Below are 10,976 nucleotides of genomic sequence, written 5' to 3' on the forward strand. Positions count from 1 at the left end.
GGGAGCGGTGGGTGCGGAGGAGCCCAGACATTGGCCTGGGAGAAAGGGCTGGAGGGAGACGCCCAAGGACCTGAGGGTGTCCATCAGGTGACATGGATTGGGGAGAGGATGCACCTTCCACAGATGAGGGTGGGACTGGGAGGAAGGCAGGCGCTCGCTGTGTGTTGTGAGAGTGAGGAGCATGAGGAGTGTGAGTGTGAGGAGCATGAGGAGTGTGAATGTGAGGAATGTGAGTGTGAGTGTGAGGAGTGTGAGTGTGCCTGTGTCACTCTGAGGCTGAGGCTCCCAGGGAGGCTGGGCTCTGACGTGGGAGGGAAGAGGCAGCAGAAAGTCCGCTGAGGCACTCAGGGTGGCTATGGGGTCACTGCAAGAGACACGTGGGCAGATGGTAAGGTGGCCTGGTCGATGGTGGTGCGGAGTGGGGAGTGGTGCCCATGCAGCCTCCTCCTGCCATGCGTTCTGGTCTGAGCAGAGTGTCCTGACGGGGACGATATCCTTGTCCAGGCCCAGCTGGGGCTGTGCTGCGCTGTGCGAGGGGCTCCCTGGGGCCCCTTACCCCCATCCTGCCCTTCAGGACAAGTGGCATCAGCAGGCCTGGGCTGCCCCCAGAACTGCTGCATCTGTGACTTGAGGAGATTCCCCAGTGACACTGGGCATTGAAGTGCAACTCGCTGAGCTTAGGGACCTGGAGGGGGGCTTGTGTCTCACTGCCTTGCTGGTGACGCAGGGCCCTGCCACACCCTTTGCCTGCTTCAGCTGGTTCCTGCATGCCAGGGCAGGTCTCCAGGCACCTCAGACCTTCAGTTCTTCCAGCTGAGTCTCTGGTCCCCACAGACCCAGGGCATCACAAGCCCTGGGGGCTCCTTTGCTCCAACTGCAGCTAAAGTGATGCCTCCTCCAGGAAGCCAACCTGACTGACCCAGACTGGATTGAACCAGGTGACTTGCCTGCCCTGCGGCTTCCTCAGGGCCTCACGTGGTCACATGCAGGGTCCGGCTCAGGTCCTCTGATGAATGAGTACGTGGGTGAACGAAGCTTTGCAGCATTGGGAGGGATGAAGAAACATTACTGACCAGAAGATGCAAACAAACTGCAGAGAAATCCACCCAGAGCGACGGCAGCTCCATGCGACAAGAGTGTGAAACCTCCCAGGCTGCGTGTGGGGAGCGGTGGGGGCAGGAAGGGGCTCCAGGGTTAGTGGTTTGGAGACTGAGCTGGCGGGGAGCTTATCTGCTTCCTGCCTGCTGGGCGGCCCCCCTCTCGGTGCCCGGGTCACCGCTGGAGAACAGCTGTCTGGGGCTGCCCGTGCTGCCCGCTGGGACCTGGGCGTGAGGCGCCTGTGGCTAAAAAGGGAATCGGTGAGTGCAGCCCTGAGCTCCTGCCTGGGGCCCGGACCCTCTGGGTACAGGCTGCTCAGAGGAGACTCACCTGTGGAGCGATGGGTACAGGCTTCTGCGGCCCAGCTGTGGGCTGGGGCACCTGCTGCCTGGTGTGGCCAAGTTCCCAGAGCTGTGAGTTCGAGGGAAGGGCTGTGTGTCATGAGGGCTTAATGGAGGACGCCCCTGGGTGACTGTCCCCCATGAGGGGAGGGCAGTGGGCTCTGCTGACCGCTGACCGTCAGCTTCTGCCCTGGCTGCCTGGCCTGGCTTTCTGAAAGAGCAGAGACCCGATGAGCACCTGCCCAGTTGGTACTGGAAAGGTCATAGCCTGAAGCGGGGGAGGGTCTGCGGTCCTGGTGGACGCGTGGGGCCAGCGGAGCTCCGGGCCTCCTGTGTGTGGGTCCTGAGCCTGGGGTGTCTGTGCTCCTGCTGTTGGCTCTGGATGACGTAGGTGGGGGGTCATGCCTGTTGGCACCTCAAAGGTCAGCTCTGGCCAGGGTCCCCTGAGCGGCGTCCAGAGGGTGAGGGCAGGACCCTCCCTCCACTGACTGGCCCAGTCCCCCATGCTCACCATGGAGCTGGACACCGAGGGGCGCCCGGGCTGTGGGGGCTGCCTGTGGAGCCTGGGACTGCCTGGCCTGGAGCCGGGCTCGCCCTTGACCCGGGCTGGTTCCCCGAGGCCATGGGACAGTTTCAGCCACGGCCTGTATCACAGTGGTAGTTCCCGTTACCCCCACAGTGACTCAGGGCTGCTCAGAATCCTCCAGTCGGTCCCGGCCTGGCCTCCTCCCTAGGGGTGGGCTTCTGGGCATGGCCTCCTGGTGGGCAAGGCTGGGCCAGCAGAGGTGGGCTCTGGGTGGCCATGGGCAGGTTTTATGAGTGGCCTGTGGCACTGTGAGCCCCCGTAGTTATACCCACACTGTCTGAGGCCCGCACAAATTCTGTCAGGACCCAGGGCGGTGTAGGGACCCCGCCTGGATGGTGGCCCACGTCCTGGCCCAGGAGAAGCCTCAGGCTGTGGCCGTCCCCTGGGGAGGAGGGGTGAGTGCAAGGGCATCTCCTGGCCCGAAGGGCGGCACTGCACCTCAGAGCCCCAGGGCTCAGCTGGTGGGCCGCGTTCCGGCGAGGGTTTCAGGCCGGGCGAGTGTCACTGTGGTACCACCCGCTACTGTACCACAGTGACACAGGCAGGACCAGAAACCTCCTGGCCTGTGGGGGGCTCAGCACACCCCTATGCTCTTCAGCCTGGAAGGTGGGGCGGGGTTCTTGCTCTCTGGATGCATCTCCTGAGCCCTGGGTCCCCCGAGCTTGTGGCTTTTGCGGGGTTTCCAGCCCAGACCGCATTGGAAGGAGCCCCATGGCACATGGGCTCTGCGGCAGAGACGCCCTGGATCTGAGGGGCAGCCTGAGCCCAGGTCTGGTGCTGGGGCATCACTGGGGGCGCTGTGGGAGGGAGGGGATCCCTGAGGAGCTTTTAGGTCTGGCCTGAGCCACTGTGGGGTTATTCACACCGTGAGAGGGTCCCCTGCAGAATCTGCCTCCCTCTGGGAGGGCAGGGCAGGGCGGGGCATGGTGTCATCAGTTGAGCTCCCTCCTCCTGCAGCTGCCCAGCCCTTGCCCTGCACCCGGGCACAGTCCACACTGAGCCTGCCCTGCTGCCGGGAGTTGCACGGGAGGGAGCTGGGACTTGAGAGCTGGGACAGCGCCCCAATGTTGGTGGGAAAATGGGTGAGGTCATGGTGCTCTTGGGGGACCAGCTCAGCACCAGATCCTCTGCACCCCCTCCCCACTGAGGGGTCTGGAACGTCCCTGTCCCTGTCCAGTGGAAAGAGGAGGGGTGGGCGGTGGGGGGAAGGAGGCGAGACTGGGCTCTGGGGAGGGCTCCCTGTCCATGAGTCCAGGCTTGAAGCCGAGGGCCAGGAGGGCCTCCCATGGGGCCGAGCTTTGTCCTGTGCCCTAGCCTCTGGATTGGGAGTGGGCTTTGAGGGGGGCCTCCCTGACAGGCCCTGGGCAGGAGGGGTGGGCACTTTGAGGCCCGGTCAGCCTCCCAGGGCACTGGTACTGGACACCAGGGAGGTGGCGGTGGCTTCTCTCCCTGCAGCTTCCCTGTGTCGGCTCAGAGCCCACTAGGAGGTCACCAGCCTCCTATGACAGGTGGGAGGACGGCAGGAGGGGCGGCCTGGCCCCGAGCAGGGCAGTGTGCCGGGTGGGCGGTGGGTGGGTTCTGAGCACAGGCTGAGTCACTGTGGGAGCTACTCCAATACCCACAGTGACAGAGGCCAGGACAATATGGCCTGTCCCAGGGCCTCGGCTGGAGGCACACACCTCACAGCTACCTCCAGGTTCTGGCCGAGGTCACGACCCCTCCAGCCGTCCTCCCAGGGACAAGCCAAGGTAAGCGTTGCCTCTGGAAGCTGAGCTGCAAACAGGGCTGGGGGTGGGCTGTGCTGAGGGGCCTCTGGGTTCCCCGAGGCCCTGAGCTTCATCAGCAAATTCACCTTCAGAAGAGGGTCCCTAGGGCCCTGGGGGAAGGGTGCCTGGGCAGACAGATGGTCCCTGGGATGGAGGGCATGGTGCTGGGCAGGCAGAGGGTCCCTGGGGCCAGGTGGGCAGACAGAGGGTCCCTGGGTCCTGGTGGACAGGGTGCTAGGCAGACAGAGGGTCCCTGGGGCCTGGTGGGCAGGGTGCTAGGCAGACAGAGGGTCCCTGGGGCCTGGTGGGCAGGGTGCTAGGCAGACAGAGGGTCCCTCGGGCTTGGTGGGCAGGATGCCAGGCAGGCAGAGGATTCCTGGAGCCTGGTGGTCGGGTGCCTGAGCAGGCAGAGGGTCCCTGGGCCTGGTGGGCAGGGTGCCTGAGCAGGCAGAGGGTCCCTGGGGCCTGGTGGGCAGGGTGCCTGAGCAGGCAGAGGGTCCCTGGGCCTGGGGGCAGGTTGCCTGGGCAGACAGAGAGTCCCTGGGATCTGGTAGGCAAGGTGCCCAGACAGGCTGAGTGTTCCTCGGGCCTGTTGGGCAGAGTGCCTCTGGGGTCTGGTGGACAGAGTGCCTGGGCAGGCAGAAGGTCCCTGGGCCTGGTGGGCATGGTGTCTGGGCAGACAGCTTGTCCCTAGGGCCTGGTGGGAAGGAGCTTGGCAGAAAGAGGGTCCCTGAAGCCTGGTGGGCAGGGTGCCTTGGCAGACAGAGGGTCCCTGGTGGGCAGGGTACCAGGGCAGAGTGTCCTTGGGGCCCAGTGGGCAGGGTGCCTGGGCAGGTAGAGGGTTCCTGTGGCCTGATGGGCAGGGTGCCAGGGCAGACAGAGGGTCCCTGGGTCCTGGTGGGCAGGGTACCAGGGCATAGTGTCCTTGGGGCCCAGTGGGCAGGGTGCCTGGGCAGGTAGAGGGTTCCTGTGGCCTGATGGGCAGGGTGCCAGGGCAGACAGAGGGTCCCTGGGTCCTGGTGGGCAGGGTACCAGGGCATAGTGTCCTTGGGGCCCAGTGGGCAGGGTGCCTGGGCAGGTAGAGGGTTCCTGTGGCCTGATGGGCAGGGTGCCAGGGCAGACAGAGGGTCCCTGGGTCCTGGTGGGCAGGGTACCAGGGCATAGTGTCCTTGGGGCCCAGTGGGCAGGGTGCCTGGGCAGGTAGAGGGTTCCTGTGGCCTGATGGGCAGGGTGCCAGGGCAGACAGAGGGTCCCTGGGTCCTGGTGGGCAGGGTACCAGGGCATAGTGTCCTTGGGGCCCAGTGGGCAGGGTGCCTGGGCAGGTAGAGGGTTCCTGTGGCCTGATGGGCAGGGTGCCAGGGCAGACAGAGGGTCCCTGGGTCCTGGTGGGCAGGGTACCAGGGCATAGTGTCCTTGGGGCCCAGTGGGCAGGGTGCCTGGGCAGGTAGAGGGTTCCTGTGGCCTGATGGGCAGGGTGCCAGGGCAGACAGAGGGTCCCTGGGTCCTGGTGGGCAGGGTACCAGGGCATAGTGTCCTTGGGGCCCAGTGGGCAGGGTGCCTGGGCAGGTAGAGGGTTCCTGTGGCCTGATGGGCAGGGTGCCAGGGCAGACAGAGGGTCCCTGGGTCCTGGTGGGCAGGGTACCAGGGCATAGTGTCCTTGGGGCCCAGTGGGCAGGGTGCCTGGGCAGGTAGAGGGTTCCTGTGGCCTGATGGGCAGGGTGCCAGGGCAGACAGAGGGTCCCTGGGTCCTGGTGGGCAGGGTACCAGGGCATAGTGTCCTTGGGGCCCAGTGGGCAGGGTGCCTGGGCAGGTAGAGGGTTCCTGTGGCCTGATGGGCAGGGTGCCAGGGCAGACAGAGGGTCCCTGGGTCCTGGTGGGCAGGGTACCAGGGCATAGTGTCCTTGGGGCCCAGTGGGCAGGGTGCCTGGGCAGGTAGAGGGTTCCTGTGGCCTGATGGGCAGGGTGTCAGGGCAGACAGAGGGTCCCTGGGCCCGGTGGGCAGGGTGCTGGGCAGACAGAGGGTCTCTGTGGCCTGGTGGTTAGGGTGCCTCTGAGGGCTGGTGGACAGGGTGCCTGGGCAGGCAGAGGTTCCCTTGGTCCTGGTAGGCAGGGTGCCTGGGCAGACAGAGTGTCCCTGGTGCCTGGTGGGCTGGGTGCTGGGCAGACAGAGGGTCCATGGCGCCTGGTGGGCAGGGTGCCTGGGTAGTCAAGGGTCCTGGGGCCTGGTGGGCAGGCAGAGAGTCCCTGGGCCTGGTGGGCAGGGTGCTGAGCAGGCAGAGGGTTTTGGGCTGCTGCACGGGCTCCCAGCCTCTGCTCACCTGCTCCGTGCCTCCGTGTCTCCACTGTGAGGGTGGGCTGACAGAAGGACAGTGGTTAACTTGTAGAACGGCTGAGCCCAGCACCATCCCTGGGCTCCCTCCGTGGTCAGGAGCAGGCCACGCGCTGACCCTGAGCCCTGCCCTGAGCTGGCAGATGCTGGCCCCTCAGCCTTCACCTGCGTGAGCCAGGTCTGTTCCCCCCGCCCCCCGTTTTGTCCGCCCTGCCCCGCCGGCACTGCCCCTCTGCCACACTGGACGGTGCCTGGCCCCAGCAGCTGGTGATTTCTGTGGGGCCATTTAGACGAGTCAGTCCTGGGTCCCCCACTGGAGCAGAGACCTCTGGTTGAGCGAGCCCATCCCTCCAAGGACCAGACGTCAGAGGACCGTGGCCTCAGGGCCCCAGACTCAAAGGGGTGAGCTGCCAGGCCTGGGATCAGAGTGAGCCTGAGGGTGCTGGGGCACCTGGGCAGCGCTGAGCTGGCCCTGGTTATTGCTGTGGGTGGTAACTGTTCAGACCACTGTCTGGCACCCTGTGACCCTGTGACAATAACCGGGGCCTGGAGGTGAGGCCAACGTGCCAGGTGCCACCAGGGCTGCTGTGGAGGCGGGAGCTGCCCTGGGACCCAGCCGGGTTCCCAGTAGCTGGGACAGGTCTGCAGACCCCGGGGTGGGCTGGGAGGGGGGAAGAGTGCTCAGGACTCCTGGGTCTACTCAGGCCTCGATCCGGGGGAAATGGGCAGACGAAATGTGGAGATTCGGGGTGTGCTGCACTGGCGGGGCTCACGCCACTGACCCAGGGTGGAGATGGTGACTAGTGACTAGGCCTGGCTGCTGAGACCTGCCTATGGGGTCCTGGGCTGAGCTCGGGGCTCGGGTGGGCATCTAGTCTGCCCCTGATGTCCAGGGTCTAGGGTTCAGGGTCCAGGGTCTGTGGGTCTTTGGATGGGGGACCCTCTGCCTGTTACACGAGGAGCTAGGCTACCCCAAGAGCTTGCCTGGGCCCCTGTCTGCCCCAGTGGGGAGCACTGGAGGGCAGGTTTCGGTCTAGAGCAGGGGATCAGGGTGGGACAATGGCTGGGGAGGAGGGAGGCAGAGGCTGGGCAGGAAGGTCTCAACTCCCAGACGGGCCTGGCCGGGGGAGCTGTTTCCACGGCCCCTGTCCTGAGCTGCTGCCCTGGGCCCAGCAGCTGGGCCTTCGAGGGGGTGCTGTGTCTGACCCAGGCTGCCCTTCTGGAAGGTTTTAGCTTCAGCTCTGCTGCCACATCTGTACGGCGTGGAGTGGACATGATGATAAGCCCTCGGTCACATCTTACTGTCCAAAGCCACCCTCCCAGGAAGACCCACTGGTGAGCGGCCCCTGGGCCAGAAGCCTGGATGTGGACAGGGTCCGAGTGTGCAGAGGGAGCGCGGGCAGCCAGGAGCCCAAGCTGTGCAGCCAGAGTGGGGGCAGCCCTGGGGCTGAGGACACGGCCAGGCCCTGGACGGTGTCCTCCATCAGGAACCTGCAGCCCAGCTCAGACGGGCAGAGTGGGTGTCCCTGCCGCTGGGTGGGGAGGCCAGCTCCTCCCAGGGGAAGAGCTTTCCCTATAGGCCAGTCCCTGCGGTTGGACTTCAACCTGGTGCCTGAGACACATGGAGGCCAGGAACCTGGCAGGCAGCCCCACTCCCGGGGGAGAAGCCCTGGGACCCCTCAGGCCATGCCCGGAGGGGACCCGCTGCTCAGGATCCCAGAGTCTGGGAGGTGCTCCCACCCAGAGCCCTGTCTCCTGGCTCAGGGGTGAGCTGCCTGCCACAGAGCCGAATGCAGGCTCAGCTCTCCCTCAGCCTCCCTGAGGGTGCCTGGGGCCCTGCCTGTTGGGAGCCTGAGCTCAGACGGTCTGCCCAGTGTGGCTCTGACCTTCCTGCTGGTGTTGAACTTGGCAGGCATCTGCCTGTGGGGTCTGGGAAGCCACTCAGAGCCCCCTGAGGCCCTGGCAGCAGGTGGGTGCCGGGCTCATGGGCTGAGCTGCTAGAAGTAGACCTGGAGGCGTAGGTCAGGGCTAGGACCCTGGGAGCCTGAGGTCCTGGCAGTGTGGCTGGGTTTATGGTAGCAGGTCTGTCACTGTGGTAGCTGTGGTCGCACAGTGGGAGGGGCCTTGGCAAAAAGCTCCTGTGTGTGGTCGGAGGCCCTGCCCTGCGGGAGGCCCTGGCCCAGGTGTCTGGTGGGCCCGTCCGCATGGGGACCATGGGTTTCACAGTCCCTGGAGCTGGCAGGACAGGCCCCTGTGAGGGACGCTGAGGGGGTGCTCACTGTGTCTGCGGCCCTGAGGGTTTGTGCTTCGGGCTGCACCGCTGTGGTACCACCATACCGATGGTGATGGGGCCCCGTTCAAAATCCAGGGGTGGTGCCACAGCAGGCAGAGGGCAGGGCCCGCTCGGCTCCAGCGGAGTTTTTTGTTTTTGCAACGGGTCAGCTTTTATTGAATGTGTTACAAAAGAGCTAGTTTAGTCAAAAAGACCAAAGCCCATGTCATGATCAGACTCCTCAGATTCTTCTTTCTTTGCTTCCACTTTCTTCTCCTCAGCTGGGGCAGCAGCGGTGGAGGGGGCAGGACCTCCTGCTGGTGCAGCACTGGCTGCAGGGGCAGGTCCACCAGCCCCCACATTGCAGATGAGACTCCCCATGTTGACACTGGCCAGAGCCTTTGCAAACAAGGCTGGCCAGGAAGGTTCAACATTTGCACCAGCTGCTTTACTGAGGGCGTTGATCTTATCCTCCAGCACCTCACTTCATCCTCGTGCAGGATAAGGGCCGAGCAGATGCGGGAGAGCTCCGAGAGGAGGACGTGGTGAGGGTGAGTGCTGGGCGAGCGCGGCTGGGAGGCCGGATGAAGTGAGGGCCTCACCCCTTAGCTTCCTCAGAAGAACCGAGCACCTTACCGGCAGCTGGGGAAAGGGGCTCCAGCAGGGGTTTTGATGGGCACGGTGACACTGTGTCTGTAACAACCAAACCCAGAGCAGTAAGCGTAGCCCCATCCTCTCCCTCCCGCCCGGGGATCCTGGAATTCCATGATGGCCTGTGGCCCAAGGCAGGCCCCAGGGAGTCTGTGGTTTGGTGCAGGGCTGGGGCGCCTGGGAGGCCTTGCCCGGCTGGTGGATGGGACCCTGCCCGGCTCTGTCTTGAGGCTCCTTGGCAGGGCACGGCTGCCTCAGCCTGCTGTCCAGGCCCATTTTGGAACCCAAACCCATTGTGAAGGCCCCTGGTTGATCAATTGCCCCCGATCTCTGTAGGGGTCACTGTGGGGCCTTTGGTCCTCCTGGAGCCGGCGGGTGATCCCCAGTTGGGAATTGGCTCCCACTGCTGCCGACCCTGGGACTCCGGGTTCGAATTGTGCTCACTGACCCTGGGGACATCGGAAAGGAGGGCCCAGCCTCGCTTCACCTGGACCCTCCTTCCAGCCTCTCCCTGGCCATCTCCCTTCCCCTCTGCCTGGGCAGGCGCTATCCCCGCTAATCCTGCCAGGAGTCGCACATCCTGGTGATGGAGACCTGGGTGATCCCTCTCCCTGGGCCGGCCCATCAGCAATGCAGCTTCAGTTCTGTCTGCCCAGCAGGACTTGGAGCAGATGCAGGGAGGACCCAGTGAGGCCCAGGAGCAGGGAGGCCCAGGTGCAGGGAGGCACAGGCCTCCTTCTTGGGACATGTGGCCTCCCGAGCCCCTGGGCCCCAGGCCTGAAGCGCGGCCTGATCCTCTAAGCCCCTCTGTGGTGTGGCCTCTGCAGAAGGGACACCTGCCTGTTTCTAGTCCCAATCTGAGCCCCTCAGCAGCATCCGCTTGTCTAGGGGGCACCCCAGGGCGGCGTTGGCCTCCATCGCCCTCAAGTCCCCCATGAGATTCTGGAGCCCAGGGCCAGCCCTTTGCAGTGGCCTTGCTGGGTGTCCCCTCTTCCCGTGGGTCTTCAGTCCTCTGAACCCCTCCCTCCTCTGAACCTCGGTGGCCCCGTCCCAGTTCCCAGGGGCCCACGTGGGTGCCTTTGCTCTTTAGTCTCAGGGGGTGGAGCCTGCCCTGGGACCCTGCCCAGGTCCCCTGAGGCATCGGGGTGTGGGGGCTTCGGGGTGTGGCAGGAAAGGAACCACAGGCCCAGGACCTGGTGTGGTTCCCAGCACCGCCTGGTGGTCAGTTTTAAAAGTACATTTACGTCAGTTTTGAAACATCTCATTACAGATGCAGCATCTGCGGAGGTGGAGGTTTGACGTCAGCGGCAGGGGGTGTCTCCTGGCCGGTCCCCAGCCGCCTCTTCGGCCCCACAGGGATGGCATTGCCTCCTGAGGGGCCCAGCTGCTCCGTCCTCTCACAATCCGAGGCCGAGGCAGCACGCCCGCCTCCAGCGCTGGGTGTGTCACTCCTGCAGTTGTCAGGGTCACAGCGATGCGTCCTTACACAATCCCCGGCCCTGGGTGGGCGGCTCCGCCCGGCCAGATCCTGTTTCCAGGGGGGTGACTGGGGCTGGTCTGACCCAAACCTCCCCAGTCAGGAGGCGGCTCTGCACAGGCCGCCTGCGTCCTGGACGCTGAGTCCTGGCTGGGCCCCTGGCTGAGCCCTGGCTGGGGGAGAGGAGCCTTCGACCAACGGAGCAGCAGCGTGGTCCTCCCCGGCAGGCCGCCTGGCAGCTGTGACCCCGCCCGCTGTCTGCGACCCCGCCTTCTTGTCTATGACCCCGCCCTGTTGTCTGCCACCCCGCCCGGTGCCCCCGAGGTTTCCAGTTTGCTCTCTGGCCCCTGTTGGAGCCTCCTGTCCCCAGCGCGGCTAGCGAGGGCCCGGCATCCCGGCATCCGTCCCCACTCCCGGTCCCTGACCTGCTGAGGCTGGGGGGGTGGGTGGGGATGG

At 65.2% G+C, this 10,976-nt stretch overlaps 1 protein-coding gene across 1 annotated transcript in view; it reads right to left on the reverse strand.

The window, feature by feature from the left end:
• Positions 1 to 8,551: 8,551 nt before the first annotated feature.
• Positions 8,552 to 10,976, reverse strand: part of LOC102250176 — a 13,694-nt gene continuing 11,269 nt past the window's right edge. The window contains 2 exon segments of the mRNA XM_014528248.1: positions 8,552 to 8,874; positions 8,877 to 8,996. Coding sequence (XP_014383734.1) covers positions 8,594 to 8,874; positions 8,877 to 8,996 — 401 coding nt within the window. The 3' untranslated portion in view covers positions 8,552 to 8,593.

Source organism: Myotis brandtii, unplaced genomic scaffold, assembly GCF_000412655.1.
Source record: "Myotis brandtii unplaced genomic scaffold, ASM41265v1 scaffold627, whole genome shotgun sequence".
Lineage (NCBI taxonomy): Eukaryota > Metazoa > Chordata > Mammalia > Chiroptera > Vespertilionidae > Myotis > Myotis brandtii.